Raw genomic sequence first — 18,638 nt, forward strand, 5'->3', positions numbered from 1 at the left:
CTCTGACAAAAACAGCAATAACAATACAGCAACGCCACCCCCATAGTATCACCCTTTGGTGTGTACTCACCTTTAATTCCTTTAAAGCAATTCTCCTTTTGTTCCCATATGATGAGACAGTGTAAAACAAAGGAAAAGCAGCTAATTATCATGATGCATTTTTAAATCAGAACTGCAGTTTTGTCAGATAAAGTAATGCGAACACAAATGTCCATGTGATTTCAGACCTCTAGTTCCAGAGCCCCTTCCCCCCCCAGGAATTACAAGAAAACACGTACAAGGTTAAAAGACACAGTCCCCCTGCCCCCAGCTCAGAGAGCCTTTTCCTCACGAGATCTGTTCCTCTTTGTTTCTCATCCTTCATAACGGTGAGTTTGAAGGCTAAACTACCTCTGAGTGACCTCAGTCAAATCAATCAGTCTTCAATGCATTTACACGGGTAATCTTGAGGGAACAATTTGATTAGCTAATCATTTAATTACAAACTACTGAATTAATAATGCAGGAGAACTTAAGTCAAAATGAGAAGGGCGTTACAGGACTGACAGCTGGGAAGAGGTGAGGCAACCAATGTAAATTTATTTTTAAAGTGAAAATACATTATTTGGAAGCAGTAAAATCCAATAAATGCAGAATCAGACTAATTCTGCAGGCATCTTCCCTTCTCTAGGCAGAGGAGTAGAAGGCCAGGTTTTGTGGCTATAAATATACTCAGATATTTACAGTATTTCCTAATTAGGACCAGTGAAAGGAGGGAAATTATGTATTCTACTTCCATTAAATATCTTTCTGCTATATGAGTCATCTAGATAGCAGATGAAGGGTGTGCTGGAGCAACACTTTTCCCAGCTCAGGGGCTGAATGTCTCCAGCGCTCTCCCACCTCTCCAGCAGTGTCCATAGCAGGCTGCCTCTCCCCTGCCCCCGGGGATTACAGGCCCCATGGCACAGAGCTCAGGCTGGCATGATGCAACACAACACAGCATAGCTCAGTGCTAGCAGTCTGGGAAGAGCTTTTTACATGATGCAAGAGCTACAGCCAAGCAGTGAGACTGTCACCTCAAAAGATCATTGCTGTGATTTCCTTGTCCTGCAGACTCATGCCAATCAATACTGCTGGCACTGCGGAGATTTTTGCGGTATTTAAAAGATCACAAAATAAAGAGTAAGACTTTCCTTTTTCTTGAATGGTATGGAATATTACTTCTGGGGAGCCTTTATGAGGTTCATTCCCTGGAGAAAATCTATCCTGTTTGTAATATCCCTGAGATAACCTCACTCAGACAAAGATTATCATTAAAGTATCCGCATTGCCCAGGCCACTGCAACTGCTCCTGTGCTGTAAGGCAGTCGCAGGTTTGCAGGAGTGGATTGAGCATTGCCCCATTCCCCTTCACGGGATAAAACTTCCCTGTAGGTAAGCAAAGGTTTGTGTGATTCTCAGTACGGCTCCAGGACTGGGGATGCTAACCTCAAGCACCATTTGCAGCATGCTGCCAGAGCCAAATCCCTTCCTCCATAATGAATGGTTTTAGCTGTGCATCCCAAACCTGAAATGTCTCACAATACTTTCATTTAACGCTGCTAGATGATAATCCTGCAACCAGGTCCAAGGGCTATATTCAATTTCCATCTCTGCTGCTCACTTGTTCCGTTAGCTTATCATGCTGTTTTTCAGTTATAAATGGGGAATATTTATAAGTACATCACAAACATGGATGAGAGCCAGTTTACCAATGCTTCTAAAGCCCTCAGAGACCACAGGGAAAAAGAAACAGAGGAATGTCCAGTGTTTGCTTAAAGCACTGAATTTTTTTAATGTTATTTCTCATAAACTGAAGCCTACTTATATGTGTTAATATACTGCACTGCAGATGCCTGAGGTATTTACAATTATGTGTAAGATGCAGCACAGGGTTTGGGGTGGGACATAAGGATGAATTTTGAATTGATTTTCACTTTATCTAAGGTCTATATTGTTTCTTTATTTATACCGTAGAATAAAATATCCTATAAGGTTTTTGTTTAATTTCCCTGATTTACAGAACTTTTGCATAGTTATATAGCTATCATCCTATTTTATTAATATTTTCATTATTGGAGATTAAGGATGTTTTCCATTTGCTCTTTGGCTGCAGGAGAGAACTGCTTAGCTTGGCCCAGTGATCTGTAAATTCAGAAGCGCTGCACTATGCACCACAGACTACGCAATATAGTATAGACATGTGCATAAACTGTTTCCTTGACTTAAATTTAGGTCTGTTTTAATGCTGTTGCAAGAAACATTAAATGTGTAGTAAATGGCAAAAATGCGATTATTTACAGAATGAACACACTGACTTATAAATTACCGTACAATCCAGAAATGACTACATAAAATATCCCACCACTCCAACACCCTAACTTTCCTACTACAACACAGTTTATCTGTTTTACTTTCAATGTCTGAAAATAGCACTGTTCTGCTGCTTTTTCATGATCGCTCTATGCTGACATTTGCTGGGCCAAATATAAAACCAGATTAAGTTCTATGAGTTTCTACGAGTATAATTCAATACTTGAAACATAATTAAGGTGCTGTGTTTGTTCATTCAGCCAGGAGAGAAGTTCAGCCCGGTGCAGGCAGTCAGCACAAGACCTGGCAACCAGCTAAGTCTATAACGTCTATCCACAGGAGCAAATCTCACTGTTTCAGAGATGCAATCCAAACATTAGCTCCGATTTGAATATTTTACAATGTTTTCACTGTAATTTCCCATAAGGCATCTCATGACTTCCCTGTTTGTCCCATACCCGCAACTACATCAAGAAACTTTAGGAAGTCTACTGTAAAAAATGAAATAGCACCAACACATTTTCCTTGAGCAGGATATCATGGAATAATGAGTAAGTACTGAATTTATAAAGAGATGTAAGAACCATTCCTGCTCTTACTAACTTCATCAGAAGCAAGAGCAGCCCAATAAGCAAACAAGGAAAAATATTAAAGTATGTTTCATTTCCTGCCCAAATGTTAGTGTATAAAAATACTTTTTTTTTCCCCATCTAAAGTTAACTCAGGGCTGTTAATGAGAAACGTTGTCAAAAAGTCATTCCAGTGTGGCAAGCAATCAGGTGCATCAGGTAAGGGAGGAATGTTGGAATAAAGGACAGATATATCATCTCAGCACAGACCATCTAGGAACATAGCATCTATGTTATGCCTAAAATAACTAAGTGACATCCCTATCATCCGTACTGGAAACCTGGATTCCCTCACTGACTTTCACGACAAATTTAATAAGCATTGCCTCAGTGTCAGACTGCCTCTGGAACACTTCCATACTGACATAATTGTCCTATGCGCTACAGTCAAGATCAAGAATAGTAACTTACAAACTAACATCCACAGCACAACCATAAATCAGTGTTGCTACTTCCATAAAACTGGTAACCATCTCAAACACTCTCTAAAAGCAGTAAAATACTCCCTGACCTTCAGACACTACCCTATTTGCTCTGGGAAAAACACTTGCATGTCTTATCTCCTTAACCTAAAAAGGACTTTTCTACAGCGAAAATATACTGTGAGATAGAATTTACAGGGAATCTGTTACAAATTACATCCTATGCAGGAAGAAGTTATCTGAAAAGTATCTTTCAAGAGCCTTTTTTCAGACATTTGGAATGAAAATGGAGCAAGTGGAGCTAGACATTTGACAACAGATTTGAACATTGCAATTTCTCATCTCCACAGTAAGTATTCCCACCACAGTGAACACTTTTCACAACAAAGCCACCCAAATACCATATTCCTACTGTTACGTAGCCTAATATAAACTTCTACAAAAGTCTACTTAGTAGACCAAATACTTCCAACATACTAAGTGCTCTCATGAAAACACACATAACTACCCACTAAAATGGAAGGAGGACAGGAACAGACAGTGGGGTAACATTTCTCAACAAATAATCACTCCACCTCTGACTTCTTGCTCCTGATCTACAAAGACAGCTTCAAAAGATGTGCAACCACCTTAGCCCACAGCCACTGCCTATCTTTATTTTCTCTCAGATTATCTCGTTGATATCTAATTAAAGTCAGAGAAACTCAGCTGGTATTTACCTTTGAAGTCTATTGCCTGTATTTCACACTTGAAGAAATTGTATGCCCAGAAGTTTTTTCTACATTTTCCTGTTCATACAATAGAAAAGTTACCTCTACCTACAAATTCTCTCTTAATTATGTCTGAAGAGCAGCACAGCTGTAACCCTGAAAGATGGATTCCTTAGCCCTCAAGCCAGTAGGCCTCTGGGTCAGAAAGTCGCTGCTGATAGTTTTATAGTCCTGTAAACCAAACTGAGAGGAACCAGTAACAATAGAAAAACACTCGCAGTGCCTGTTTGACTTTTGGCCAACAGCGTATTTTTTGTTCTTTTTTTTTTTTTTAATTATTCCACAATTCTTCGATTTCTAGCATTTTCAATTTTAGAATATCTTTTCTGATTCCTTCTGATTATATACACTACAATAGTTTTTTCATCTCACTAGTAAGTGGTATGTTCCTTGGCATTTTAATGTATACATACATTTAAACTATACTTTTTGTTACTTGTTCATGGCATGTTTGGGTCTCACTAACTTACACTAACTGAAAAATGAAAAGGCAAAATATCTACTTGGTATTGAAAATTCCAGTACAAATAGAAAGCTGATCTCCTGTGTTACCATAGCTGCTTTTGTAACCATTCTACTTTGCCATTGGTAGTTATCAACAACTTAGCTACTAAGTGTTAAATGATATTATATAATCCATATACTAATTGAAAGCAGATGTACTTGGATCAAAAATTTCAGATTGATGTGCAAAAATACATTTCACATATTTTATTGTTCAGCAAAGCACATTACACATATAAACATGCAGTCATTTTATAATCTGAATTTTTAAATACCTGTTTGTAATAACTCTAACGCCATTCTGCTATAATGATACTGGAAGCGTGTCTTTGAAATTGTCTGTAGGGAAATGAAAGTCAAATTTGTAGCTGTCATTTCCTCTTCAACAGACCTGTTACTGAAGTGTAATTAATCTCTTTTCCAACTGCTTAAGCATGAAGAGGATTTTCCCATTCTACATGTAACCCATTACTAAAGACAAAAGGAAAATTGTGCCCTTGGTTGCATTTGCAGGAGCCTAGTGCATTCACTGGGGTTTCCACAGTGTTTCTGGCATTTGTTTCTGCTATACTTACTTCCAGTGGAAAACTTCAGGGGTTCCTCCTTGCTTCCTTTCCTACACATTCTGGATTGTGAAATGAGCTGTGTGATAGAAGAAAAAGTAACTACATAACCTATCACTTCTCTTTTGGGTCATGTGGGCTGTTAGATTTCAGAAGAGCGCACCTTCATTTCATACCTGTCAGTGCCAATACCAGTGTGCAATTGGACTTAAACAGAGTAAACGCCCCAGCAATTTACGGGCCCTGGTGGTGTGGCATCCAGCAGCAGAAACATCACAAGCCAGCAATTTTAAGGCAATGTCTGAGATGGATAATGTTCTTAGAACATGCAATGTATTGTGAAGTTGCTAACCCACAGATTTGTGTTTGAAAGTATGCAAAGTCATACGTACGAGTTCAGTTTTTGTTCTGCTTACCAATATAACATGATGTTTACAAGTATTTTTTTTAACTGTTACTATGTCTTGGAGAAGTAATCCAAAACGAAGTTAACCTTAAGAGTGCTAAGGTCATAGAGTCCTGCCAGCACACATCCAAAAGGTATCTTATATATGATGACAAACTAGTACACTTCTATTTTTAATAAAGGTATAATATACCCTGGATAAATTTTATTAAAACGGGTGTTCTCCAAAGCTAATGGTACCATTAACAAACTTACAGCCTTTAAGAAATAGAAGCAGGCTCTTGTTGACTCTGCCCTTCCAGGAAAAGAGGAAGTTGTCAATAGTCTCTCCCATATCTACCTTTGCCCCTAGGTGAAGGCTATACAGCATATCATTTTTGTGCTATTAATGGTAAAAGATAGGTCTTTGGTGGAGGAATTACCAACTGAGAAAAGGTGATAACTGTAGCAGAAATAAGGGTGATTAATTCAGTTACAAACCTGCACTCCTTTCCCTGTGCCAAGACACTTAACTGTTTTGAGAACAGGAGTTTGACAGAAAACACACACATAGGAATTCACATATAGAAAATGTAAAGGCTGTCCCTTCATCTCACAGTTTTCCAGTCAGCTTATAATATCCAGATTTTAATTTCTTCAAAGAAAAGAAAACATTAGTTCACTACCAAGTTAATGGCAAACAGTAAGTCACATAGACAGGAGAATATAACATTCACATCTTATTATTTCGTATATAAACCTTTACTTTAAAGTGTCATCTAAAATAACATACATGGTTACCAGACCAAATAGCCCATATAAACTATGCTGAAAATATCATCTTTATTTACAGGAACCTAATTAAAATGAACTGTAACTGTGTTTGGGATCTGTAACTGTGTTTGAGATCTACAACAGCCCTTCTCTCAAAGCCAGACCACAGCCCAGCTTTACACTGCTGGGCATGGCTCTAAGGAGCAAGATGTCCCTCACACACACAAAGAAAGCATTGGCCACCCAAAGATCTGGCTCACCTGCTTCTGGAAGAGGTGGGAAGCAGCTTGCAAACCATCACTCTCTGATCAGGTGTCATGTCTTGTTATCTATCCCACCCTTCAGGCTTTACAATTACATGCTACCCTTTGTTCTAGTGAACTCTAAAATTGTTCTTCTGGCCCTCGGTGGTGTTCTGCCAATACATTGTGGAATTTAGGAAAAAAAAAAAAAGCTTAAACATCCTTTCATTCTGTTTGAGTCTCTACATATGCACATTATCATCATCTTCTAGTACTGTTGGTAATCACAACTACAAGAAATAAGTAAAGAGAAAATCAGGAATATATGACGTTATTTTATAGGCACTTCTATAACCATGTAATTCCTTTCATAGTTAATTTACTGAATTCCAATATCTTTTCTTTAAAGAAAAACAACTGGCTTGGGTTGTATAAAAATGCTACCTTTGAGACCCAAGAAATCCCACACTGCTTTACAAAGAATGAATTAGATACCAGAAGAATCATTCCTTGCAAACAGAGCATCCAGTATGCACTCAGGAACAGCTCACACAGAGCCCTAGTATTAGCACTATTAACACGTGTTCTTTCGTGATTTAACGAAAATGCTTTGCTTCAAAAGAAACAGCTAATCAGATAATCACATTAGACTGTATCTCATAGGCCTTGCGCAGTCAAACTCCCAGAAAAATCATTGAATAAGACAACAGGATTATGGCTTTTATGACTACACATTGAATTTACCACAAAGCGTGGCCAACATTCACACTGAGGTTGCAAGATTATTACATGGTTACCTGTGCTCTATAAAATAGAGATGTCATGTTGAACAGATTATAAAATGGTACTGCAGTATTAGATATTATTAGCATGTTACTTTTATTATTAATCATCATTACCTATCACCAAAATATTAGTACTTCAGTGTAAACACTGCAAAACATATACATGATTTAACAGATTGAATATTGACAGATTCAAACACTTTGGATCTGTTATCTATCCACAAGATCTAGAAATAAGGCATATGGTCAGCAGATTAGGAGAGTTTAAATAAACAGCCCAAGTGCTTTGCTTTCCTCCCACACACCTTAACTCTGTCAGTTATGCTGCTGGATTCCTCATAGCAAATCTCGTATCTTGAGGAGGTCATACCTGAGGAAGGCTGTTAGCTGGCTGAAACATTTTTTTAGTTTTTTCACTTCCCTGTGTACAAAGGAAACAAACAGTGAATAGCTAGAGGACTTAGTCTTTTTAAAAATCTTGACAGAATTTTCTGCTAGGAAGGTAACTGCGTGGCCTGAGAGACTTCATTTGTTCATGCTCACACATTTATACACAACTGACATTTTATTCCACTCAGAGGATCTTGACATAAAATTGTAGAACTGATCACATCTCTGCGATAGAAGCTTGACAGTATTCCCACACAGCCCTGTCAAAACTTCCCATCAGTAGCTGTAAACAGAATTAGCAGGGTGGCCACTTAGCAACCAAATGCTTTTGCTTTTGCAATCTTACAGCATGGCGCCGTCTCCTTTTAGGCTGAATGCAGTCCTGTCCGTATGATGGCCACTGAAAATCTTGGGGAGGCATTTTGCTATTCTGACTCTCCACTTCTTCAGAATCAGAGTCTTCTTGTTGCATTGAAGGAAAATGCCTATCTGGATAAATCTCCTTCAGTTTGCCCTCAAAGAATACATCTAGGCATCGTCCAGCCTCAGCAACCTCTGAATCTGGCTGTAAGAGAATACGTAACCATTCAGTGTTACCACACACAGACATCATCAAGGATCAAAACCAAAGGACTACCCTACCCTAATGTCTCGCCTTGGTTCTGTCTGCTGCATCTCTATTAGTCTCCGGCACACTTTCTACAGCCCATTAGTCCCTCTGCATTTACAATGTAAGTAAAAAGCAGATGCTGCTATTAAGGAACACATTTCTGCACCTCTAAGAAAAAGAGATGTGCAGTGAACTAGAAAGAATAGCAGTCATCATTGCTTAGGAATTTCTATGCACCTGAATTTTCCCTAGCTATTTTGCTGGCTCTGACTGGCTTCTCACAGCAAACTCAGCATCATTCCAAAAAGTTGCCTCCTAAGATATCCTTCTTTAATTTTAGAACCTTACGTATCTCAAGTTCTCAGATCCATATATATCTCCATTTCTGTCATTTAAAAAAAAAAATATATCACTTCCAAAAAGTAAAACTGATTAATACTTCTATTTATCCCAATCCCATATCTGATGTCAATGGAACCAATAGTTAGACCGATGTGACAGCTTGAAAGAGCAACCCTCTGGTTTGCATCCCCCCACCCATGCATATTAGAAACCTACATAATTGAACTTTGCACAGTTCCAAAACATGAGACGCACGTCAGTCACAAGTTCCTCAGGTGCAGAATAGTGGGACTTGTCCTTTTTTTGCAGCTTGTTTCGTATGATTGACAAATCCATTGGCCTTTTGATGATCTGATAATAATGCCGAGCCTGCAATAAGAATAAAACACAGGTATGTAACCTTTTTAACTAGAACAATTCCTCTCTGTTGACTTCTATCCAAGTTTGGACAGAAGTCACTGCAGAGGATTCCTTGCATCAAGGAAGAGAGCTCTAGTCTTTTGGTGCCTACACTTGCACGTCATCTTCCTGGGTGCTTTTTGGTTTGATTAAAAACATATTTGCTTGCAAGAATAATCTTGAATATAGCACACTTCAGTGACTACTTTGCTATTTGCACTTTCTAAAGTTGATCCCCAGATATAAATGTCATCATTTAACCATATTCAATAACCATAATCAATTAGCTAACATTTCCCCCAAGCAGTTATAAAAACAATGTGCTGAGATACTGGCAGCTAATACTGTGGGAAGTAGTCTGCCAAGAGTGACTAAAAATATGCTACTATGTACTCTTTTTAAAGTTCAACAAAAGCCTTTTTCAAAGGGCACCAGCTACGAGGATATCCCACTCCTTAAATCTTTCTGGGTCAAAACCTACTTGTTAGGTAATGTGTTCCATAAGTTCATCGCAAGCTTTATTAGGTGGAATATTTTTTATGTTATTGTTTGGACTATTCCTTCACATAAAACCTTTTTTTTTCCCTCTCATTTTCCTCCTCCAACTTATTTCACATTGTGTTCTATTGTTACAGTGGCATGAAACTACATCTTCCTTAAAATAGCCAGTTAATATTGAAAATGTTGAGTACATGGATGGAACAGCAGTCTCCACATCTTCCCCTGAACAGTCACATTACCACCTTCGTGTAAAACACCAGAAAAGAGGGAGTTCGGTTTTATGTCTAAAGCGGACCTCTCTTACAGCAGTGCAACATCCTCCATGTATGCAGCAAGTCAACCTTGTTAATCACTGGAACCCCTCATACACCTTGAGTATCCTACCAGCATCTTAAATTGGCACCCAAACCTGGCCTGAGAACGTTGGCCAGCATTCACCTGCCTCTGACCTGGCACCTTCAAAGCACTTGGCAAGAGGGAAACACCCACCCTTCCCCACAAAGCAATATTGTTCAGAAAAAAAAGCTAATGAATATCTTTCAAGAAGACAAAGGAGAAACTTGCGAGGTGTGCCAGAGTATTCTTTGGATTCCCTCTGACCCATGCATGTGCAGTACTTACCAGGGGGCTGACGGGTTCATGGAATGGGAGGCTCATGCTACTGCAGAACAGGGAAAGCACCAGCTTTTCACACTTCTGTAGAAGCCAAATTTGAAATACATTTAAATTCAAAACAAGTGAGTTTCATTCTTGCCCTTAGTTAATCAATCAAACTAACAACAAGGGGAGTTTTCACATAGTCTGTGCATTTCTGATGCAAAATGGCACACTTCACTCTAATCTGGGGGACTTTTTGCCTCATAACATTTTTATAGTTTTGAAAGTGAGGATAGTCAAGAAATGCAAGAGAAGAAACATTATGTAAAAGTTTGTGTATGCATGTAGCTTTCCTGAAAACTCTTGGGGATTCATTGCTATTACTATTTCCTTTCTGCACTCCAGATCTATTCCTTGGCTCTTGACTAAAAGAACAGCAGCAACAGTGTGGAAACAGTTAAATGGAAAATGTTTCACACTGTTCCTATCCATTCATACAAATGGATGTAAGTTATGTAGTTAGTAGTACTGTATGAAAACAGTTCCATTTAATCATCATTAACTTGTAAAATACTTATACTCATCTTTGCTTTTTTTCACTGATGCAAAAAAATGCTCTACAAAAACATTATAAGCCATGTTTGCTCACAAGCAATGGAATTTCTAATCAAATCAATTTTCTAAATAGACCCTCCCTAATCAAGATCCCAACTATTTCTGGCCAGTTGTACCCAATCCAGTAGAAACAGGGATCACATCAATGTCAAGAAGTTATGTCCAGCTCTTTATGGACAGAGTAGCTCAGGTCTGGAAACAGCATGGGTGAATCTGAGCAGTGCTGTTGCTATGCTCATAGGCCTTGCCAAGGGGCCCCAGTGATCTAAGAACCATTGCTGTTGTCTTTATGCATGGTGCCCACACTAGATCAATGCCTTATTCTAGGCTTCATTTGTGCAGGACCAACTCTGCATGTGCACTCAGCTGTGCAGACTTAGCCTCCCTGTCTAGCTGTCACCAACATACACAGGACATTTATTTGGAACTCATGGCTTCTGAGTACCAAGTGGACTTTAAGAAAAGGCATATTTTCATGGGAGATTTGGTAGAGGAAACTGATAATGGGGATGTAAAGAGATAAGCTTAGGAAGACCATATAATGATTTCAATCCAACCAAAAGTCAAAATGTGTCTGCATCACAAAAATGTTGTTGCAACTGGCCTAAGTAGATGCCTGAGAAGGTGCCAAGTCTTAAATGAAAAAGATTCAGTGGCAGAAAGCCAGGCAAAGTTGACTCAGGGAAGCTTGTTCTGCTGCTCAGTGTGACTTCCCTGTTCAAAGGAGAAAGGAATTCCAGATCTGCCTGTTTCATCTTTCTATAATATGTCATTCATTTTAAAATTGAACAGCGATGTCTACATAGAAGGGAATGATGTAACTGAATACTAACAATGCTTTTGTTGTATTTACTATTCTCTGAAACATTCAAGTGGCAGCCAAGTCAAAACAGTCATCTTTCCAATGAAAAGGCAAAGCCTTATGCTGAGATATGTCCTTTTCTAAATAGTGCAATATACAGTTATTCCCACCTTCTGGTCAAAGTCATCAAGGCCATATTGCGCATTATAGCTCTGTCTGTAGCGTGTGTTCTCACAGTCATATTCTACCTCTGGCTTCACTGGATTACGGCAAAGCGTGCACACCCACTCTCCCCTGCCAAACAAGAAACCAGAAATTTGACAGCAACCTTGTCAAATAACAATTCTCACAAATCACTGTATTTGGAAACAAGTCTCATCCTTAACTAGTATTACAATAGCAGGCAATCTGAAGCCCATTGTACTAGATGTTCTTCAAGAGATTTGAATCTGTTTAGAAGTGTAATAATTTCAGATTCTACTCATTGCACTTTTTCTGTCACAGAAAAAAAGAAAAAGACAAAATAGTAAGTGTTTGAAATCATGTACCAGCAGTGTGTGCACCTGCATTGGTTCAACTGCTGTTTTTAAAAAAAAAATTAAGGAAAAATAGCCAACAATTGGATCATAAGACAAAACCAGATCTGTTTGATAATTGATATATTTATTATCAATTGGTAGGATAATTGACATATTTATCTAAGAAATCAGCATTATCAGAAAAGGTCATAATGTGTGCTAGTACACAGGTCCCCAAACCAAAAAGACATAATTCTGCATGGGCATAAGTTTCCTTCCCAGTAGATCCATTTTCAGAAACCTCTTGAAGAATTTCATAAAGGCAGTGATGCAACTTCTGCAACATCAGGGCCTGAATAATTATAGATTAAGGTATATTAAAGAACTATGATTACAGAACTTTACCCAAGGAAATTAATTTACTTCATTATAATTTAACTTTGCCTAGGAAGTTTATTTTAAAAGGAAAACCTGGTTTTCACATTGTTTTGAAACTAGACGTTTAATAATGACTTAGCTATTAGAGAAAAGAATAAATAGCCAAGAGATGGAAATTCCTGCTTTTTGAACAGAAAGAACAAACCAGAATCTCTAAACTAATATCTGACAATGTATTTTTCTCAGCTGAGACAGTTATTTGGGCTTGGCACAAATGAAGTAGCCTCTGGTCCCACCTGATAACAATTTGTAACAGAATTTAGATTACACACCACCGGTAATGCACATCATTCAGCCTCAGTTTTGAAGTTTGGTATGTGGACACACACCTAATTCTGGCTCTTTGTCACGTACAATTCACCTGTGACAAGTTGCTAGAGAAGATATGTCTTAGGGAAACCAATGTCCTAAACATTTCCACAAAAGCCCCAATAATCCTAAATTTCCCATAAAACTGGGTAGAACACTGAATAGGAACTCACTGATTGCCCTTTCTTTGTGCTAGTCACTGTTCTTGCAGAGAAGAGCTGACGTCTACACCACAGTTGTTACACGAGAGTTAGGATTTTATGTTTTCTCCAGTGTCGTAAGAATGTTTTTAAAGCTCAGGTCTGCCACCTCCTTTGTTGTACTGGCCAGCTAATTGCAGAAAGGGCATACATGACTGGAAACAGTTCTTGTTAATAATTCATCTAGTTCCTAGTGTGTAAGACAATTCTCCCCTTTGCAAGAAAAGTAAGAAAAAAGGCAAGTGAGAGATGCAGTCCTTGCCCTTGTGTAAGGCTGACATACAACCCCGAGGATATATTCTGCCCCAAGGCAGTGAGCAGAAACTGAGCATATTAGCGAAATGTCATACATACACTGGAAAGCTGAGCAGGGCTGGAACATGGCAGGAGAGATGGAAGACCTTGGGGCAGTGATCACAGCACAACAGTTCTCCTCCATTAAGACACACAGCACAGAAATCCTCATTTTCAATTGGATTGACTTCCTGAGTAACTGCAGGTTTTTTCACGGTGGAGATGCCATTGCTGAGCTTCTGATCAACAGACAGATTATCTACAGGAGGAGATTGTGTCTGTCCTGCAGCCTGGGATATGAGAAATTTTCTGTCCTCTGAGTTCTTCTCTTTGGATTTCAGTCCTTCAGGTGGACCATCTTTATTTATCTTGAAGGAAGAAAAATCTGGGATCACACAACCATCATTTTCATATATAAGCATACAGCAGCAGTAGTCATCTGCAGACAAAATGGTTTCTCTGCAATGAACTCTACTGAAGAGGGCACTGGAGTTCAGCAGGCCCGTGCTCAGCTCGACGCCTGCCACTGGCTGGCCAGGTCACCTTGGTCAAGTCATTTCCTCCACATACCACAATGTAATAGCACTGTGAGAGAGCTGTACAGATTTCATATCACAGATGATAGAAACAGGATACTTTACAATCTTATTTGCAAATTTTACAGTGAACAGCTCAAAACAAACAAACAAAAAAAAGTGCAGTTTTTTGTTCCCACAGAAATTCCCATTTCCTTCTGTGGAAAGTTCACACTCAAGACTCCAATGAAGCAACAGAATACAAAGCTTTTAAAAATCTTTTACACTGTGATTTCTGGAATCGGTTCCTATCACTCAAATATGCATTCAGGTCAGTTTTAAGCTATTTATACTATATTTGTAACTAGACAGATGAGCCAGGTTGTTTGCTAGATTACAAAAACACTACAGCTATCCAATCCCAGAGACAGACTTCTCAGAAATTGAAGTATCAGGGAGCTACACAGCAAACTAAAGGCTGCATTCCCTATTACTTCAACCCATCACAGAAGTTTCCAAGGGTGAAATAAACCAACAGACTTGTTTAGTGTATAATAACTTCCAGAAACTGTGGGTACAAGCCAGTGGAATAAAGGGGAGAAAGCAGGTAAAGCCTCGTGGAAATTCCACTCACCTTTATAGACATACTTGAAGACTGGGTCCCACATTCAGTTATCAGGAGGAAATTGCCCTCCTGCTCATTGTCCTGTGGCTGGAGCTTAAACACTGGGAGCTCCCCCGCTTCTGATGTACATATTTTCAGACGTTCCAGTCGCACGTAGGGGATCTTCTGCTCCTTAGGGCCAGCTCTACAATCAAAATGACAGATGCTTAAATTCAGTCATATTCCACAAAATTCTCCTCCCTACTGAGTTTCAACATTTTTCACACACTATTGTTTGTGCTCCTTTCCCTTTGTAACTGTGACTCTGCTGGCTAAACGCTGAAAATCTGGATGTTTTTTCACATGCCAATTCTTTAAGAATTGTGAGTGCAATGACTTTAAATTAATCATACGTGTAAATGCATTACTAACTTCTGTGCTAAAACTTTGCCCTGCTCTGTATATTTTTGTTTTAATTATTCCCGTTTAAGTCATGCTTGATACTTTTCAGTGTAGCTGGCTTCAAGCAGGAACACAGCACCTCATCAACTTTACTTCAAAATATTATCACAGCAGTAGCTGAAAACAAAACTTTATAAGGTTGTTGCGATAATGTTAATCCTGTTCCCATTATATTTTTTAGGTTTAATTGGGGCTAAACAGTTTCTAATTGTTCAAGTGAGATAAGTTCGCAAATATTTATTCATTCTGGAAAATTACACAGAATAACAGAAATACATGAACTCACCACTTCTTTTAAATTGTTGTTTTCAAGTTTAAGAGAATACTTTACAACTTTCATAATTATTATTGATAAGGAATCTTGCATTCTTTTTAAGCTTTCTGTTATCATTAAGTATGACAAATTTTCTAAATACATGCATAAAACTTCATGGCCAGTACTTTTGTATAAAAAAAGACTGTTACCTGACATCCTGATTGCTTTTCATATCCATTTCAAAATGTTCCTTTTCACAGTTATTGGAATCTGGAACAGAAGATAAGAAAATGAATAAAATATTTATAATATCAGAGTCAGATTAGGGTAGAAAGTACTTCGATATTCATGTACTTCTGACTGGTGTTTAATATGATATAATAAGTGAATTATGGAATCATTTAATCTATATGTATAGAAAATGTGTATGCTATTTTTACAGTCTTTGCCTTTCTCTTTGCTTTTAACCACAGCTTCTGTACTGAATATGAGGAGCCTTTCCAAAATATTTTGTCAAAATGGTTACATTCCCGGGGAATTATATATGTACAGAGCCAAGCCACTTTCATCCATATACATGGAACAACATAAGTAATCCTCTTTGCTATACAGCCTTCACTTGGAAAAAAACAGACCTACTAAGGTCTGAACCCCTGAGGCTCATGAAGTCTCTGCAGTCTCCTGCTCCATGCTAAGCAGCCTTTGGATAATTCTGGTTACTTGAAAACAGGAAGGAAGCTGTGTCTCCCATCTGTCACTGGGGGATGAAAGCTACACTGTATATGATTCCTTTCTATCCTCCAAGGTATGTAACATATAAACATATGAATTCAAAACTATCTGTTATGCAAGTAACTGTAGCTCTTGACTGATAATAGGCACAAGAGTAACGAAACAATTTTGGAGAAATGGGATGGGGTAGAGATGAATGCCCCAGTAGATGCCCTTGTAAATACCAGTCCACTTTCAAATTTCATAGTAACTCCTTTTGTCAGGAATTAGTTTGACACAATACTAACAAGAAAACAAACCAAATATCATGGCTATCTGGAGATAAATGAGTGCCAGGAAAATATGTTTTTTTAAAGAAAATCTAGCTCAGGTCAATGGTACGTAACCCATAGCTTGAAAGCAATGTGCCTCTAAGATACTCTATTGTTCCCAGCCCACAGGAAACACAATACAATCAAGACTGACAAGGAAAAGTGCATCTCATATCACTCCTAAAGTGTTATTCGCTTGTGATTGTTGCTCAGGTGAAGGGTGACAGTCGTGGCTCTGGACAGAATTACTAAAGGGTGACTGCACACTGAGCTGAAGGAGCAGCTCCCATTGCATGCTGTCAAACCAGAGGATGTTCTGGTGGTGCTGGGTTCCTAATATTAATCAACACTTCCATCAGCAACTTGGCTCAAGAAATAATAGTACCTATAAAATTTGTGAAAAACACCACTAGAGGGGTTGCAAACACTGTGGAGAAGGTTTATAATTAAAAAGTGATCTTAATACATCAGAGAAAAAGAATGTCCTAAATCAGTAAGACTGAATTGAGGTAACTGTAAGTATTATGCTTATGAAGGATCAGATGAATGTAATCACAAAGGAAAATAACTGACTAGGGAACTGTTCTGTAGAAGAAACTAAGGGTTAATGTGGACCATTCACTACATGCGAGTCAAAAGGTGAATGACGTCCTGCAGTGTATTACCAGCAGTGAGGAATGTGAAACACAAGAAGTTGATACCCTGGCTCTGCATGGCACCCCAGAGGCCTCAGCTGCAGCACTGCCTTTGGCTGTGGGCAGCAATCCTTAATTGCAGAGAACCCAGAATAGCGCAGCAGGAAGGAGGTGAGTTTAAGAAATCACAACCCTGACCCATGAAGAGAGTCTGAAACCATCAGATTTGTTTAGTCTAGGAAAGAGAAGGGGGGGCGGGGGGTGTTTACACAAGCCATGATATGAAGAAAAGTGTCTGTAAGAGGGAAAATGATGAAATCATGTACAATTTTTAGCACATCCCTTGCGGCTAGGATAAGAAGTATTTTGTTGTAAATTAAGCTGAAATGTTTAGATTTCCTTTTAGAAAAGGATGCATCATTGGAGATATATACCAGAAGCAGTGGGGTTTGGCAGCACAGCAACTGCTGAAGCCAGTAAGTCCTACTGAGACCACTAGCAAAGACAAGGTTGCCTTTGCAACAGAGTTAATCTCTGCCACTGGTGCACACTGCATATGGTGCCTGTATCTCCTTGGGTGTCCCCTCACAGTACACCTTTAAACAGCGAGAGCAGGATGGGAATTGCTCACTCCTGATCCTTCCTTGTGAAAAGGGAGCAGCATTGAATTCAACGCTCTAGTCTTTCCATCCTCTTGCACAACAGGACCTGTGGTTTGCACAGAGCAAATTTGTAGCATCTGTTATAGTGAGATTTTGTATGTTGGGGCTGCTTTCTGTGTGTAGTGTCACACAGCCCAAACCAGATACTACAAAGCTGCTCCTTTCAGAGACACTTAAGCCTCACTGAGGCACAGCTTTTTAGGGGTGTGCCTGATTCTTACAACTCACACACATGATTGTGGCATAATTGTCACAATTTGGCATAATACATTTAAGAGAAGACAAATACATTTCCTTGGCTCACTGAGCTAGGCCTCCTTTGTACTAATTAGAATTCTCTGAATACAGCATAGAGATAGAAATATTAATTCATCTTTTACAGAGAAAAGCAGCCAAATATTGGCATAAGTCACAGGATAATAGCTTGATCCTGCAATCCCTTGCTTGCATGAATACTCCCATTGACTTTTAGAGTTTGCAGGAATGAGGCTTTACAGTGTAGCACAAGGATGCTGGCAATTTGCCCATGAAAAGAGTTAAGTAAGGTCTAATTCTCTATTAAGGCTGAAGAAATAGGCCTTGGCTGAAGGGAGTGTTCCACAGTAGACAGAGCCAAGAAAAAGCACACACTGTGCAATATATTAACCTAACAAAAATTTGCTATGCTACTGATGTGAAGGACTTAGCAGAAGGCACATTACATTTCGGAAGTAATTTTTTTTTTAATTGAATTTGGACTCTTCAAACCAGCTCTTCAATAGTCATAACTGCAGGTCTCATTAACAGGACTGCTTCTAAGAGAACTAATACTCCAGGTACTTCACACAGACACGCTCATTTCTGGTTCATAGATGAAGGATGTTACAAATTCAAGGCATATCATTTCCATGTTTTTCCTCCACAAATGAGAACAAACATGATTTTCCATTGGATTAAATACTCTGATAATATTTGAAGCTTGCTGGAAAAGCACATTTATATGTAAGTACATTAATAAGCATACTGCTTTGCAATGCTTGCAATGCACAGTGTTAAGAA

The 18,638-nt window shown here is 38.7% G+C and overlaps 1 protein-coding gene across 1 annotated transcript in view; it reads right to left on the reverse strand.

Annotated features, from left to right (window-relative positions):
• Positions 1 to 5,411: 5,411 nt before the first annotated feature.
• TRIM66 (tripartite motif containing 66) overlaps positions 5,412 to 18,638 on the reverse strand; it is a 53,941-nt gene continuing 40,714 nt past the window's right edge. Inside the window, exons 13-20 of the mRNA XM_041129390.1 lie at positions 15,470 to 15,530; positions 14,573 to 14,747; positions 13,484 to 13,791; positions 11,835 to 11,958; positions 10,272 to 10,346; positions 8,967 to 9,119; positions 8,145 to 8,363; positions 5,412 to 7,829 (exon numbers count right to left, since the gene is read on the reverse strand). Coding sequence (XP_040985324.1) covers positions 7,773 to 7,829; positions 8,145 to 8,363; positions 8,967 to 9,119; positions 10,272 to 10,346; positions 11,835 to 11,958; positions 13,484 to 13,791; positions 14,573 to 14,747; positions 15,470 to 15,530 — 1,172 coding nt within the window. The 3' untranslated portion in view covers positions 5,412 to 7,772. The remainder of the gene's footprint in view (positions 7,830 to 8,144; positions 8,364 to 8,966; positions 9,120 to 10,271; positions 10,347 to 11,834; positions 11,959 to 13,483; positions 13,792 to 14,572; positions 14,748 to 15,469; positions 15,531 to 18,638) is intronic.

This window comes from Aquila chrysaetos, chromosome 16, assembly GCF_900496995.4.
Source record: "Aquila chrysaetos chrysaetos chromosome 16, bAquChr1.4, whole genome shotgun sequence".
Lineage (NCBI taxonomy): Eukaryota > Metazoa > Chordata > Aves > Accipitriformes > Accipitridae > Aquila > Aquila chrysaetos.